Source organism: Ranitomeya imitator, chromosome 1 (genome assembly GCF_032444005.1).
Source record: "Ranitomeya imitator isolate aRanImi1 chromosome 1, aRanImi1.pri, whole genome shotgun sequence".
NCBI lineage: Eukaryota > Metazoa > Chordata > Amphibia > Anura > Dendrobatidae > Ranitomeya > Ranitomeya imitator.
In genome coordinates this window covers 782951552-782968455 of record NC_091282.1, presented here as the reverse complement: position 1 = coordinate 782968455, position 16904 = coordinate 782951552, and the positions used below count along the sequence as shown (strand labels likewise).

General features: G+C 44.1%; 1 protein-coding gene across 2 annotated transcripts in view; it reads left to right on the top strand.

Annotated features, from left to right (window-relative positions):
• Nucleotides 1-4636: 4636 nt before the first annotated feature.
• The window catches only part of PRIMA1 (proline rich membrane anchor 1), a 106697-nt gene continuing 94429 nt past the window's right edge, over nt 4637-16904 (top strand). The window contains exons 1-3 of one of the 2 annotated variants that reach the window (XM_069737149.1): nt 4637-5190; nt 13473-13588; nt 14712-14880. In XM_069737149.1, coding sequence (XP_069593250.1) covers nt 13505-13588; nt 14712-14880 — 253 coding nt within the window. In that variant the 5' untranslated portion in view covers nt 4637-5190; nt 13473-13504. The remainder of the gene's footprint in view (nt 5191-13472; nt 13589-14711; nt 14881-16904) is intronic. The other variant, XM_069737159.1, reaches the window with a different exon arrangement.

The window sequence follows — 16904 nt, the reverse complement described above, 5'->3', positions numbered from 1 at the left end:
GACTATGGGATGGAGGATGTGTGATGGGTATATGGGCACGGGACTATGGGATGGAGGATATGTATGATGAGAATATGGGCACAGGACTATAGGATGGAGGATGTGTGATGGGTATATGGGCACGGGACTATGGGATGGAGGATATGTATGATGGGTATTTGGGCACGGGACTATGGGATGGAGGATGTGTATGATGGGTATATGGGCATGGGACTATGGGATGGAGGATATGTATGATGGGTATATGGGCATGGGACTATAGGATGGAGGATAATCATTATAATTTGTTATAACTAACCATAGTTAGTTACTATACCCGGGCAACGTTGGGCTCTACAGCTAGTAATACATATAGTGATGTCACAGTGCAGATATAATGCACTTGGTGATGTCACAGTACAGATATAATACACATAGTTATGTCACAGTACAGATATAATCCACATAGTGATGTCACAGTGCAGATATAACACACATAGTGATGTCACAGTGCAGATATAATGCACATAGTGATCTCACAGTACAGATATAATACACATAGTGAGGTCACAGTACAGATATAATGCACATAATGATGTCACATCACAGATATAACACACTAGATTGTGGCCCGATTCTAACGCATCGGGTTTTCTAGAATATGCATGTCCCCGTAGTATATGGACAATGATGATTCCAGAATTCGCGGCAGACTGTGCCAGTCGCTGATTGGTCAAGGCAACCTTTATGACATCAACGTCGCCATGGCAACCATTATGACATCTACGTCGATACTGTGCCCGTTGCTGATTGGTCGAGGCCTGGTGGCCTCGACCAATCAGACGCGGGATGTCTACGTCCTTTATGACATCATCGTCGCTGTGCCCGTCGCTGATTGAGACGTGGGATTTCCAGGACAGACAGACGGAAAAACCCTTAGACAATTATATATATAGACTAGATTGTGGCCCGATTCTAACGCATCGGGTATTCTAGAATATGCATGTCCCCGTAGTATATGGACAATGATGATTCCAGAATTCGCGGCAGACTGTGCCCGTCGCTGATTGGTCGAGGAAACCTTTATGACATCATCGTCGCCATGGCAACCATTATGACATCTACGTCGATACTGTGCCCGTCGCTGATTGGTCGAGGCGAATTCGCGGCAGACTGTGCCTGTCGCTGATTGGTCGAGGCAACCTTTATGACATCATCGTCGCCATGCTGTGCCCGTCGCTGATTGGTCGAGGCCTGGCGGCCTCGACCAATCAGAAACGCGGGATTTCCAAGACAGACAGACAGACGGAAAAACCCTTCATCGGGTATCGGGTATTCTAGAATATGCATGTCCCTGTAGTATATGGACAATGATGATTCCAGAATTCGCGGCAGACTGTGTCCGTCGCTGATTGATCGAGGCAACTTTTATGACATCATCGTCGCCATGGCAACCATTATGACATCATCGTCGCTGTGCCCGTTGCTGATTGGTCGAGGCCGCCAGGCACGGGATTTCTACGTCGATGCTGTGCCGGTCTCTGATTGGTCGAGGCCTGGCGGCCTTGACCAATCAGAGACGCGGGATGTCTACGTCCTTTATAACATCATCGTCGCTGTGCCCGTTGCTGATTGGTCGAGGCCTGGCGGCCTCGACCAATTAGAGACGCGGGATTTCCAGGACAGACAGACAGACAGACAGACAGACAGAAAGACAGACAGACAGACAGACAGAAAGACAGACAGAGGGAAAAACCCTTAGACAATTATATATATAGATAGTGATCTCACAGTACAGATATAATACGCATAGTGATGTCAAAGTACAGATATAATGCACACAATGATGTCACATCACAGATATAACACATAGTGATGTCACAATACAGATATAATACACATAGTGAGGTCACAGTACAGGTATAATGCACATAGTGATGTCTCAGTGCAGATATAATACACCTAGTGATGTCACAATACAGATATAATGCACATAATGATGTCACATCACAGACATAACACATAGTGATATCACAGTACAGATATAATGCACATAGTGATGTCTCAGTGCAGATATAATACACATAGTGATGTCACAATACAGATATAATGCACATAGTGATGTCTCAGTGCAGATATAATACACATAGTAATGTTACAGTGCAGATATAATACACATAGCAATGTTACAGTGCAGATATAATACACATAGCAATGTTACACTACAGATATAATACACATAGTGATCTCACAGTGCAGGGATAAATAAATAATACACCGTTCTAGTGCCCATAGTTATTACTAACTGCACTTTATGTCTACGTGAAGAGAAATATCCAAACTAAAGGCAGAGAATAACTTATTACAAACATCATAGTTACAGGAAAATGCTCTGTTAGTTCATAAAAAACACAATCCCTTTAAGGAAAGCACCTAGAGGCAACATTAATTTAAAATCACAGTAATTTGTCTTTCTCATTTAATCTCCTCACAGTTGGTACTGCCTTCTTACAAGAGGTTCTGAGCAGTCAATGAAGGGCGCAGGTTTTTCATATTGATGAACATAATAAAAACCCGAATGAATGAATGCAGGAGTCTTTATTAGTCAGCCATTGTGTCTTCAGCCTGCTGAGCCCCCGGGCGACTTTCTCTTTCATGTACTGCCATGTATGTAGATGGCCAAGCGTATTATGGTCGGTGTTGAGCAGAAGTGCTGAAATAGCTTGGGGAAGCGCAGGAATCGTGTCCGTCCTTCACTGAAAAACTATAGAACTGAACCATCAAGATACATTAAGGCTCCGGCAGACATTCCTGAAGAAGAAGGAGACTGAGCTCCAGGATGAATGTATTATAGGACGTAACGGCGGCCGCGTGTGCAGAGAGTGGAAATGGACGGACGGATGAGAGCAGAGATTGACATTTACAGTAGTATCGTAATTAAAGGATGTGTGGGCCTTCTAACATGTCAGATTTCTGGGTGGTACAATACTATTGATTTCAATCTGATAAAGAGCGGACCCTGGCTGATTTGTATGGGGTCACTTATATTCAATAAATGACCCGTAAGTGAAATATATGGGGGATTGATACCAGGGGTGTAATTATGGTATGTGCAGGGATTGGAATCGCACACTGGCCTTGGAAACTAGGAGGGGGCAAAAGGTTCCTTTGCCACTTATGAAAGGACCTGTGATAGTTGGGGGCCCTATAGGACATTTTGTATTGGGGCCCACAGTCTTCAAGTTATGCCAATGGTAGCCACTAGATCAAAACCCTTATTGTAGCTTCTGCCCTGGATCCTTATAGTTAAAGGCAATACAACAACAACCGAGCCCACTGGGGGACACAGACAGGAGAGGCCCCTGTGCAAAAACAGTATATGGGCCCCTTGTAGCCCAATTCATCAAAATGCAAAATTCCACTTGCTTTGAAGCTGTAGTGTCCCCTTACATCTCCAATGATATGTTGAGCCCTGATAGGGCCCATAGAGAGAAATGGAGCCCTGCCGAAGCCGGCCACACGGCATATTTTACTGACCGAAGAAAATCTGTGTAGGAATCGTTTCTCCTACAATGTTAGCAACAAGATTGTGAAGAATCAACCAAAGCATTATAGTAATTTGTAGCCCTTGACCCCATTGCAAAATCCAGTAAGAAATCCGATCAGTGACCCCCAATAGTGATACTCCTATTAAGGCCGGGGACACACACAACGTATAAAAAAACGGTCTGTTTTTGACGGACGAGAATCGCACAAATGTTCCCAAAACAGTGATCCGTGTGCAGTGCGAGGATGCGATTTTCTCGCATCCAATGATCCGTGTGACATCCGTATGGTGAGATTTTCTCACACACTTGCAAAATGAGCAAATAATGGCTGAGCCATTCCTGTCACCTGCCCAATGTCTGAGAATTTCTCGCACGTCACACTCATGGTCCGTGTGCTGTGCGATTTTTTCTCACCCCCATAGACTTTCATTGGCGATTCTCGGCCGAGAAACGCTGACAATCGCAGCATGCTGCGATTTCACTCGGATCCTGAATACGGCCGAGAAAATATCGGATGATGGGAGCTGCCCCATAGATTAACATTGGGACGAGTGCTATGCGATTTTTTATCGCATTGCACTCGTCCGTATTACGGTCTAGTGTGACCCCGGCCTAAAGGGAAGACTTGGCCCCTGGTGGTCATTGCCAGTACTGCACTTATTTTTTCTTTTTCATTTCTTTGCCTCTCTTTGGGTATTATTTTAGAAGGGGAAGGTGAGAAGGCATGAATCCATAACCCTTCTTAATCCACTTATTGGCAGTCTAGGTGCTTAATATGCTCAGTGCTGCTACTCCATACAAGTTTCCTTGTCTAATTTGTATACATGCACAGGACAGTTCTTTCATCTTGATTGTAGGATGCAGTTTTCTGCATTTGTATTATCACTTCCAGGCCCCCCTCTCCTTCACTGTCTATAAGTTATGATCCCAGTAGGTCCTGAGTGCAAGACCCAAAACTAAGCCTCTCCCCTATGGTTCGACTTTTTCTGAAGACTGTGAAAACCCTTGTGTCTGGAGAGAGTCCAGGATCTCCCTCCCTCCCCTCTGGAATCATCCACACCATTTAGATCCCAGTCAGGTGCAGGGGCATCCCCCCTTCCAAGCAGGAGGAGTGGGCAGAGGAGCAGCTCCCTCCACCTATCCAGGATCATGTGGCTCTAGAAAAACGGAACAATCAAACAGCACTGAGTCCAAATACACAATGGACTCGCTAGATGGGGATGAAAAATCACTGCAGTATGCTGAGGCTAGATTGCAGCCAGCCCCTGGCTCTGCTCCTGGCTCCCTGTAATTCTGCATTCTCCAGCCTCAGCTGCTGGGGAGGTGACCTGTAGTTGGGCTCTGTGCAGATTGGGGTTTGCAGGAGAGTTTGGGGGAAGCATGGAGGATGTTACCTTGTTGGGGGGGTTTGCACCCTGCTCTGTCTCTGGAAGTCTCTGCTGGTGAGACACCTCAGCCAGGGGCATAGAAGGGGAAGAGGGTGGGAGGTGAGGGCTCCCATACTGCCCAGGAACTACAAGAAGATGAAGCCAAGCTGGGGGGAGGCAGAGACATGGGAGACATAACCCCCACCAGGGGAGGACCTGCTTCCCCACAAGCTGGTAACTTTTCCCTGAAGGGACCGGAGACATCTGGAGACCCCAAGACCCCAACAACCAAAGAGGTAAGTCAGCATGGGCTCCCTGAAAGTGCCGACCTGTCACTCCCTGACATTTACCTTCCGTTGTTTATGTGTTTGCTACAATGTTGCACTTATGGAAACTTTGATACATCAATGATAAAGCTCTGCTCACCAAGCCACATGTCACCAGATGTGTGCCCACCCAGCCCTGCTCACTGGTCCTCATCTATAAGGGCAGCACCTGAGCATATATCATTCCTGTCCATATATACTAATATAGAAGCAGTCGGTGCTGGGCATAGACTGAGCTGTAACTTGCTCCAAGCAATCCCTGCAAGGAAAGAGTTAAGGAATCCATTCCAAGGAAACCAAGCAAAGTAAACGGTGCACCTTATGCATCCTCAGCATAAAGCAGGCTCCAGGGACACATCCAGTGAAGATTTGGCAGAGTCTCCCCCTCCTGAAGCCATAGCAGAGCCCAGGAACATCACAGCTTCAGAGGAATCTGGGACTGAAAGTTTATTCCTGCCATTCCCTGTGCCCAGAGTGCTCCCCACTCACTACTGGGACTTCTCTCCATAGAGGTGACCAGAGCCAGTGGTAGCACAGGGCATGGACTGCTGCTCCAGGAAAGTCACCTTAGGCTACGTTCACATTGGCGTTCCGCTAATGTGCGTCGCTGTTGCGTCGGCGACGCAGCGGCGACGCGCCCCTATGTTTAACATGGGGGACGCGTGCGTTTTTTTTGTTGCGTTTTCCGACACGTGCGTCGTTTTCGACGCTAGCGTCGGACGCAAGAAAATGCAACAAGTTGCATTTTTCGTGCGTCCGATTTTCGTCAAAAAACGACGCACGCGTCGCAAAACGCAGCGTTTTTGCGTGCGTTTGCGCGCGTTTTTTGTGCGTCGTGCGTTGCGTCGCCGACGCACCGGCGCGCAACGCTAATGTGAACGTAGCCTTAGCTCTACATCTAAGGAGGGGCTTCTGCAGGTGGGACTACAGGATAAAGCTGCCGTCACACTATCAGTATTTGGTCAGTATTTTACATCAGTATTTGTAGCCAAAACCAGGAGTGGAACAATTAGAGGAAAAGTATAATAGAAACATAGGCACCACTTCTGTATTTATCACCCACTCCTGGTTTTGGCTTACAAATACTGATGTAAAATACTGACCAAATACTGCGAGTGTGACCGCAGCTTAATAGTCATGGACTGTCTATGTAACCTGCTGGGAGTTGTAGTTCTTCAACACGTTGGGGATCGCTTTTGTAGAACAGTGGGGCACAGTCACTGCAGTTACACATGGGCGAATCTGGAAACATAGGAGCCATTATCTGCCACTGGAAGGGGTGTGGTGACATAGAAAGTGGCGCACTCTGCAAGTATGGCGCAAATTCTGTAGATAACAGCCTGTCGGCTGGATCACATCATGGATCGCTCCAGGTGGTAAGAGCCACAATACGGACACATGATGGACCCCGCTGTACATAAAGCAGTTTATACAATGGGGCACATTCTTATAATTACTGGGGATAGACTTTTTTATATAATAGAGTATTGGCTATGCAGTCTGTGAAAAGAGGGTTGAGGCTAGCTGCCTACTATCCCTGGGATAAAGCAGAGTGCCTAGCATTTATTAACAAATATTGATATAGTGACAACCTATCCAGTAGCGCAGTACACAGACTAGTATCTCCAATCACCCCTGTCCCATGGAGCTCACAGTCTAACCTCAATATTCATCACCTCGCCTACAGCTCCCATCATCTCTATCTCCTAGAATTTACAATCTAATCTCACTATCCTAATCCCATGAGGTCTCATTCAGACATCCGTAATTCTTCCTCAAGCTCTTTGCTGTGATTGTTATGGGCTAGAACTAAAACCCGTTTAGGTCTGTGGCTATAAACAGTAGAACAACAGACTGGTCGATTATATATTCTAGTTATGAATCAAACTCTCTAAAAAAAGTGTATGGGTCCTTGAGGAAAAATAAAAATGAAAAAAAAAACTAGACAAGATTCGGATACCATTGTGGTAGCATTCTAGTGCTGTCGGATTATCGTGTTTGATAAGTAAAGATTAAAATAAACTTTGCATAAGAAAACAGATAAAACTGATGGTAAAAACTGACACTGATGGGAATCTTATCCACAACAACGATGAATATTAGCCCAGTAGTTTGCATGCAAGAAAAATCACTGTAGTCGGAAAGAGCCACAGATCCTGGTGGCACCCGGCACCATAGTATGAGCTGACAATAGCTCCGCTGTCTGTCAGGGGACGGATTAGGGAGGGTGTAAGGATCCTTATTCCCTGTACATCACTACTACACTCATCCAGGGGTCACTGTGCGGGGAGTCAAGAGTTGAGTGAATTTTTTGAAAATTCGGTTTGGATAACGATCGGCAGCGAATATTGAATTTGCAATATTTGACGAGCGTCATTGGAGTCAATGGGAGTTGAATTGGCCGAATATGTTCAGACCCTATCTGGAAACATAAATTCGGCACGAATAGGGTACCAATATGGCAAATTCAGTGTTGGCGATCATTTCCGAACAAATTCGCTCATCTCTAAGTGAGGACAGAGCGACAGGGCAGAGTTGCAGGAAAAGGCAGCAGTGGTCACCTTACTTAAAATAATGGCGGCACAGACAGATGTAGCAGTACTGAATTGTCCATTGTCTCTATATGTTTAGATTTACCCGCAGTCCTATGTAAAATCATATTTTGATATCACCGTGCCAAATACAGCTCTGCTGCCTCTCACCAACTCTACTATTCCACCTCTGACATTTCTATGTCCCAGGCTATGACTGACGCATTTGACAGACTTGACTCTGCTGCATCTGATGTGCTCCTCTTTAAAGGGACTCTGTCACCTGAATTTGGCGGGACTGGTTTTGGGTCATATGGGCGGAGTTTTCAGGTGTTTGATTCACCCTTTCCTTACCCGCTGGCTGCATGCTGGCTGCAATATTGGATTGAAGTTCATTCTCTGTCCTCCATAGTACACGCCTGCGCAAAGCAATCTTGCCTTGTGCAGGCGTGTACTATGGAGGACAGAGAATGAACTTCAATCCAATATTGCAGCCAGCATGCAGCCAGCGGGTAAGGAAAGGGTGAATCAAACACCCAAAAACTCCGCCCATATGACCCAAAACCAGGCCCGCCAAATTCAGGTGACAGGTTCCCTTTAACACAAGTTACAAACTCAGCTCTGCACACGCCTGGTCAATGGAGACTAACATCAAAGACTCTTCTTTGTGTTCCGGTCAATACATTCTATTGATCCCTGTAATCAGCCATTTTAGGCTGGCAAATTACTGACTAGGCAAAATGCAAAGTCCCCCCTTGTCTTTCTGTGATAGAATTTTCCCAGGTTCTAAGTTAATGGGTTTATTTATTTATTTTTTTAATGAAGTTTGGGAGCTGGAACCCATACCAGCTGAGGAGGTCGCCACTCCTATTGGAACTTTCCTTTAACTACTGCAAATTATTATTTCTAACCTCCTACAGAAAAGGTTGTGCGGCCCAAACTGTAGCAGAGCGTCTTTTATTTATGTGTTTTGTAACAATCACAAATAATTCAGAATATCTGACAATCCGGCACCCATTCAAATACTATAAGAATCCTAAATATTTCATCATCCGGACCCTCAGAATCCTAAAAAATAATCCATATCTGATATCTCCCCAATTTATGAACAATTAAAGGGATATTCCCGTGTAAATAGCGCGTTGCCGTTTCTTTAACATCAATGATAACGTTTTAGCTCTCTCTGTTATCACCTGTAAGTGGCGCTGTTGTTTCCGCTATCACATGGAAGCACAAACTGCCCGCCTCTGTCCACAGCATTTCCTAAACTGAAACAACAAAAGAGTTAATGGTTTAATATTCTTTACATTATTATGAGTGCAAACATTAAGGATGTAGGTTAACCATAGAGAAAAACACTCAGGGTGGAGCCTACTATGGATCCGCATCTTCAACCATTTCATCTACCTTGGTAGTAAATGTTGCAACAAGTCTTAATTAAAAAGAAACATTTAAGTTAATGATTTTCCTACTCAGCTGTGGGCAAAACTCGGCATCAATATATAAAGATTTCCTCTTTATTCTATTGAAGAAAAAGTTACAAAACTCAACATTTATGTATGCACACAGTGACTGCACCAGCAGAATAGTGAGTGCAGCTCTGGAGTATAATACAGGAGGTAACTCAGGATAAGTAATGTAATGTATGTATGCAGTGACTGCACCAGCAGAATAGTGAGTGCAGCTCTGGAGTATAATACAGGATGTAACTCAGGATCAGTACAGGATCAGTAATGTAATGTATGTACACAGTGACTGCACCAGCAGAATAGTGAGTGCAGCTCTGGGGTATAATACAGGATGTAACTCAGGATCAGTAATGTAATGTAAGTACACAGTGACTGCACCAGCAGAATAGTAAGTGCAGCTCTGGAGTATAATACAGGATGTAACTCAGGATCAGTAATGTAATGTATGTACACAGTGACTGCACCAGCAGAATAGTGAGTGCAGCTCTGGGGTATAATACAGGATGTAACTCAGGATCAGTAATGTAATGTATGTACACAGTGACTGCACCAGCAGAACAGTGAGTACAGCTCTGGGGTATAATACAGGATGTAACTCAGGATCAGTACAGGATCAGTAATGTATGTACACAGTGACTGCACCAGCAGAATAGTGAGTGCAGCTTTGGAGTGTAATACAGGATGTAACTCGGGATCAGTAATGTAATGTATGTACACAGTGACTGCACCAGCAGAATAGTGAGTGCAGCTCTGGATTATAATACAGGATGTAACTCAGGATCAGTAATGTAATGGATGTACACAGTGACTTCACCAGCAGAATAGTGAGTGCAGCTCTGGATTATAATACAGGATGTAACTCAGGATCAGTAATGTAATGGATGTACACAGTGACTGCACTAGCAGAATAGTGAGTGCAGCTCTGGAGTATAATACAGGATGTAACTCGGGATCAGTACAGGATCGGTAGTGTACTGTATGTACAGAGTGACTGCACCAGCAGAATAGTGAGTACAGATCTGGGGTATAATACAGGATGTAACTCAGGATCAGTACAGGATCAGTAATGTAATGTATGTACACAGTGACTGCACCAGCAGAATAGTGAGTGCAGCTCTGGATTATAATACAGGATGTAACTCAGGATCAGTAATGTAATGTATGTACACAGTGACTGCACTAGCAGAATAGTGAGTGCAGCTCTGGAGTATAATACAGGATGTAACTCGGGATCAGTACAGGATCGGTAGTGTAATGTATGTACAAGGTGACTGCACCAGCAGAATAGTGAGTACAGCTCTGGGGTATAATACAGGATGTAACTCAGGATCAGTAATGTAATGTATGTACAGAGTGACTGCACCAGCAGAATAGTGAGTGCAGCTCTGGATTATAATACAGGATGTAACTCAGGATCAGTAATGTAATGTATGTACACAGTGACTGCACCAGCAGTATAGTGAGTGCAGCTCTGGAGTATAATACAGGATGTAACTCAGGATCAGTACAGGATCAGTAATGTAATGTATGTACACAGTGACTGCACCAGCAGAATAGTGAGTACGGCTCTGGGGTATAATACAGGATGTAACTCAGGATCAGTACAGCATCAGTAATGTAATGTACTGTATGTACACAGTGACTGCACCAGCAGAATAGTGAGTGCAGCTCTGGATTATAATACAGGATGTAACTCAGGATCAGTAATGTAATGTATGTACACAGTGACTTCAAAAGCAGAATAGTGAGTGCAGCTCTGGATAATAATACAGGATGTAACTCAGGATCAGTAATGTAATGTATGTACACAGTGACTGCACCAGCAGAATAGTGAGTGCAGCTCTGGAGTATAATACAGGATGTAACTCAGGATCGGTAGTGTAATGTATGTACAAGGTGACTGCACCAGCAGAATAGTGAGTACAGCTCTGGGGTATAATACAGGTCCTTCTCAAAAAATTAGCATATAGTGTTAAATTTCATTATTTACCATAATGTAATGATTACAATTAAACTTTCATATATTATAGATTCATTATCCACCAACTGAAATTTGTCAGGTCTTTTATTGTTTTAATACTGATGATTTTGGCATACAACTCCTGATAACCCAAAAAACCTGTCTCAATAAATTAGCATATTTCACCCATCCAATCAAATAAAAGTGTTTTTTAATAACAAACAAAAAAACCATCAAATAATAATGTTCAGTTATGCACTCAATACTTGGTCGGGAATCCTTTGGCAGAAATGACTGCTTCAATGCGGCGTGGCATGGAGGCAATCAGCCTGTGACACTGCTGAGATGTTATGGAGGCCCAGGATGCTTCAATAGCGGCCTTAAGCTCATCCAGAGTGTTGGGTCTTGCGTCTCTCAACTTTCTCTTCACAATATCCCACAGATTCTCTATGGGGTTCAGGTCAGGAGAGTTGGCAGGCCAATTGAGCACAGTAATACCATGGTCAGTAAACCATTTACCAGTGGTTTTGGCACTGTGAGCAGGTGCCAGGTCGTGCTGAAAAATGAAATCTTCATCTCCATAAAGCATTTCAGCCGATGGAAGCATGAAGTGCTCCAAAATCTCCTGATAGCTAGCTGCATTGACCCTGCCCTTGATGAAACACAGTGGACCAACACCAGCAGCTGACATGGCACCCCACACCATCACTGACTGTGGGTACTTGACACTGGACTTCAGGCATTTTGGCATTTCCTTCTCCCCAGTCTTCCTCCAGACTCTGGCACCTTGATTTCCGAATGACATGCAAAATTTGCTTTCATCAGAAAAAAGTACTTGGGACCACTTAGCAACAGTCCAGTGCTGCTTCTCTGTAGCCCAGGTCAGGCGCCTCTGCCGCTGTTTATGGTTCAAAAGTGGCTTTACCTGGGGAATGCGGCACCTGTAGCCCATTTCCTGCACACGCCTGTGCACGGTGGCTCTGGATGTTTCCACACCAGACTCAGTCCACTGCTTCCTCAGGTTCCCCAAGGTCTGGAATCGGTCCTTCTCCACAATCTTCCTCAGGGTCCGGTCTCCTCTTCTCGTTGTACAGCGTTTTCTGCCACATTGTTTCCTTCCAACAGACTTACCATTGAGGTGCCTTGATACAGCACTCTGGGAACAGCCTATTTGTTGAGAAATTTCTTTCTGGGTCTTACCCTCTTGCTTGAGGGTGTCAATGATGGCCTTCTTGACATCTGTCAGGTCGCTAGTCCTACCCATGATGGGGGTTTTGAGTAATGAACCAGGCAGGGAGTTTATAAAAGCCTCAGGTATCTTTTGCATGTGTTTAGAGTTAATTAGTTGATTCAGAAGATTAGGGTAATAGGTCGATTAGAGAACCTTTTCTTGATATGCTAATTTATTGAGACAGGTTTTTTGGGTTATCAGGAGTTGTATGCCAAAATCATCAGTATTAAAACAATAAAAGACCTGACAAATTTCAGTTGGTGGATAATGAATCTATAATATATGAAAGTTTAATTGTAATCATTACATTATGGTAAATAATGAAATTTAACACTATATGCTAATTTTTTGAGAAGGACCTGTACAGGATGTAACTCAGGATCAGTAATGTAATGTATGTACAAGTGACTGCACCAGCAGAATAGTGAGTGCAGCTCTTGGGTATGATAGAGGATGCAACTCAGGATCAGTAATGTAATGTATGTACACAGTGACTGCACCAGCAGAATAGTGAGTGCAGCTCTGGAGTATGATACAGGATGTAACTCAGGATCAGTACAGGATTTATTATGAGGGTAACGCATGTACACAGTGATTATTTTTTTTTATCTTTCGTGTAACATTATTGGCGTGTGCACATGACGTCTTTTAAACTCGGGTGAGCCTGCCAAGATTTTTAAGTGGATTTTTCAGGAAATGCTGCTTTTTGAAATAAGCAGCGTCTTTAATCTGTCTTTGTGGGATTCTCATGGCCTTCTTTATTTAGTTTGTAGCATCTTCCATGCAGATGCCAGAAGAAGGAATGGACACTTCTTTTAACCGTTTCACGTCTTTTTAAACTTGAGGCGGTTAGAAAACGATCAAAAGACTGAACATACAAGTCGTTTTGACATAGAAATACGTGTTCATTTATTTGACCGGTTTTAGGGCACTTTTCAGGCAAGTTTCAGAGCCGACCCTCCTGAAAATAACGTCATGTGCACATACCCTTGCAAGACCACCCTCCATATTTGTGCCTTGTTTGACATTTGTCTCCAGTGACTTTTTGGCTTTTGTCCCAGTTTTGCAGGTTGTGACCGTTTCTTCAGGAGTTATGCAGAACACCGGGAGCTTCTGCCTCCTGTCTCCCACCCTCCTCATTCACTGTCTAACGCTCCCCCTCGCTGGACTCCTGCAGGTAAGTAGCCGTCAGATCTGAGTGCAGCACATCACATCATTTACATTGGAAAGATCTACTGTGGTCAGGGTGGTCGCTGCATCAGAGAGCTGAAAACTCTCCTCCTGACCTGGTCCTGCGCTCACTGCTGATGACTGTCACAATGTATCATGGAGGTTCCATCTCTCAGACTGCAGGTCGTTTTGAGCCATATATGATGACATTTTGCCGACTTCTCACAGGGATCTTTCATCTTGACTTGAGCTTTGTTTTGGCCCCATGTCGTCATCCCCGCTCCCTGCATAAATCCCCACCGTCTATATTTAACAGGAGATATTTGATCCTTATTTGTGTATATGAAATGAGCTTTAATGAAATCTGCTATTTATACCGCCACCTCCTGCTCCATAAATGGTAAGATCTGCAACCAACAATTAGGTCGGGATAATGGGCCTATACCGCAGCTGAATGTTACCCTGAGGCTTACTGGAGCCCTCAGCCCCTACGTTCCCACTACTGGCCACAACAGTGGTACATACAAGGGTCACCCTCATTTAATGGGCACCACAAATGGGCAAATATCTCGCTTCATATGCAATCCTATAATGGTGTTACTTGTAGAGCGCAGTTCACATTTGAACCAGTTAGTTCTCTTTAATAGCAACAATCAAGGAAGTTTAAAGTAGATGATGGTCCAACAAGTAGCTGCTATGCAGGGTAGTTTCCCTAGTTGGCAGTATAGAGTCATTTTTCTTCCTTCTGTTTTGCATCCTTTTTTTCCCAGCTAGCATTGCAAGATCTCTGCACAGAAAATCAGAACCTTCCTTATGTTATATAATGTGACTTTCATTAATTAGCACCTTAAAGGGGTTCTCCGGGACTTTAATATTAGTAACCTAGGCTAAGATGGATTGGTGGGAATAAGACCTCTACCAATCAGCTGATTGAAGAGGTGGCGTCACACAGGAACTGATAGAGCGCCATACATAGTCTAGTGGTACTGCAGCTCTCTGCCATTCACGAGCGTTGTCCTCTGCTGTATTATCTATAGAAACAAATCATCATCGCAGCGTCCATATCCCGAGTGGTAGAAGCTCTCCAGAATCATGCACAATGGAGTCACTAACCCTTGCCTTTCTTCTAGATTGCTCAGGCTGAACTCCAGAAGACGTGCTCTAGATCCACAGTGGAAAATGTACCCGGCGGTTGTCAGCAAGTGTGTCAGTGCAGACCCCCACCGTTACTGCCTCCACCTCCTCCTCCGCCACCACCACCCAGACTCTCTGCCTCCAGTGAGTACCCCGTGACAACCAGTGAGTACTAAGTGTGAAGTGTGTTTTAGATTTCATGTATTGAATATATCATTGTGAGTCCACATGAGGTCACCGCCACATTGAGAAAGAGAGAGAAAGCCGATCCTGTCCTCAGGCAGCATTATCACGGGAGAAAAGAAAGCAGCTCTGTGGCGGCGTTATATCCCATCAAGGTTGTGTGCACACCAGGCAGACAGGTTGTGGATTTTCCATCCGATATTGTGTTCTGAAAATCTGCTATATATTACCAGAGAGGAAAAGTGCATGGAAAATTACTGGATCATCCAGACATCGTAAATCAAAAACCTGCAGAGACAATTGATGTGCAGTTCAGGCGGTAAATCCCATGGATGTCCATTAATCCTGCAGGTTTTCACAACAAATTTCAGACTTTGCCATAGGCAAACAGATTCTTCCCTTCCTGGGGTCTGGCAATGCCCCGGCTGCTGCTACACATCTGCCCAGAGCTCACGTGCCCGGGCTACTGACTGGGAGCAGCAGCTTTCTGCTGCTGACCCAGCCCACTCAGTAACTCCTTGCTTTCCCTTATTCTACAACAAAGACACATATAGGAGCATGGCAAAACAGGGCAAACACAGCATAGCATATTACAATCAGAACAATGCAAACACAGAAGTCAGCACATTAAAACTAGATGACATGTGCAGTGCAATACATATATACAGTTATATGAAAAAGTTTGGGCCCCCGTATTAATCTTAAGCTTAATGTGTTATAAAAATTAGTTTTTTTGCAACAGCTATTTCAGTTTCATATATCTAATAACTGTTGGACACAGTAATGTTTCTGCCTTGAAATGAGGTTTATTGTACTAACAGAAAATGTGGACTCTGCATTCAAACAAAATTTGACAGGTGCATTTAATTTAAAACAAGAAAATGATAAGGGTGCCCATACTTATGCACTTGTCAAATTTTGTTTGAATGCAGATTGCACATTTTCTGTTAGTACAATAAACCTCATTTCAAGGCAGAAACATTACTGTGTCCAACAGTTATTAGATATATGAAACTGAAATAGCTGTTGCAAAAAAAAAAAACAATTTTTATAAAACATTAAGCTTAAGATTAATAGGGGTGCCCAAACTTTTTCATATAACTGTATATAACATAGACAATTTAAAGGAGAACTTCCCACAATGAAATAATATGACCATATTTGCAGGGTAATACACAGAAGTACATAGTAGGATAACATATTTACATATGACAGCACATAATGAACACATGAGGCATAACATATAAAATGTGCAAACGGACCGCATGGCCTCCGCATGGGGGAGGGGCAACGAGGTTCTCCGCCAACCCCTTACATATATATAGAGCATATGTTCCCCAACTCCAGTCCTCAGGTCCCACCACTTGTCAAGTTTTCAGGATTTCCTTAGTATTACTATCGATGTTATGCCAGGTTCTCTCACCTGTGTCATGTTAAGGAAATCCTGGAAACATCATGTATCGGGGTTTGGGAAACACTGGTAATAGACTGTGGGGACGACCACACAGAATGCAATTTAGGCATGAAAATTGTCAGTGGATTTTAACACAATCTTCCTGAAAACTTGGCAATGCTCCCACTTGGCTTACACTCTGCAGTTTGTTTTTTCTTTGGAGGGCTTTTTCTTCCCAATCCGAAGCAAGGGTATGTGCACACGTATTTTGGAGCTCTGTTGATTTTTCCGCAGCGGATTTGAGAAATCCGCAGGTAAAAGGCCTGCGGACTTACCGCGGATTTTGTGCGGATTCCACCTGCGGTTATATACCTGTGGATTTCTATTGTGGAACAGGTGTAAACCGCAGCGGAATCCACACAAAGAATTGACATGCTGCGGAATGTAACTTGCAGCGTTTCTGCGCGTTTTTTTCCGCAGCATGGGCACTGCGGATTGTGGTTTCCATAGGTTTCCATGGTACTGTAAACGCATAGAAAGTTGCTGCGGACTTGCCGCTGCAGATCCAGGGCGGATCCGCAGCAAAATCCGCAACGTCTGCACATAGCCTAAG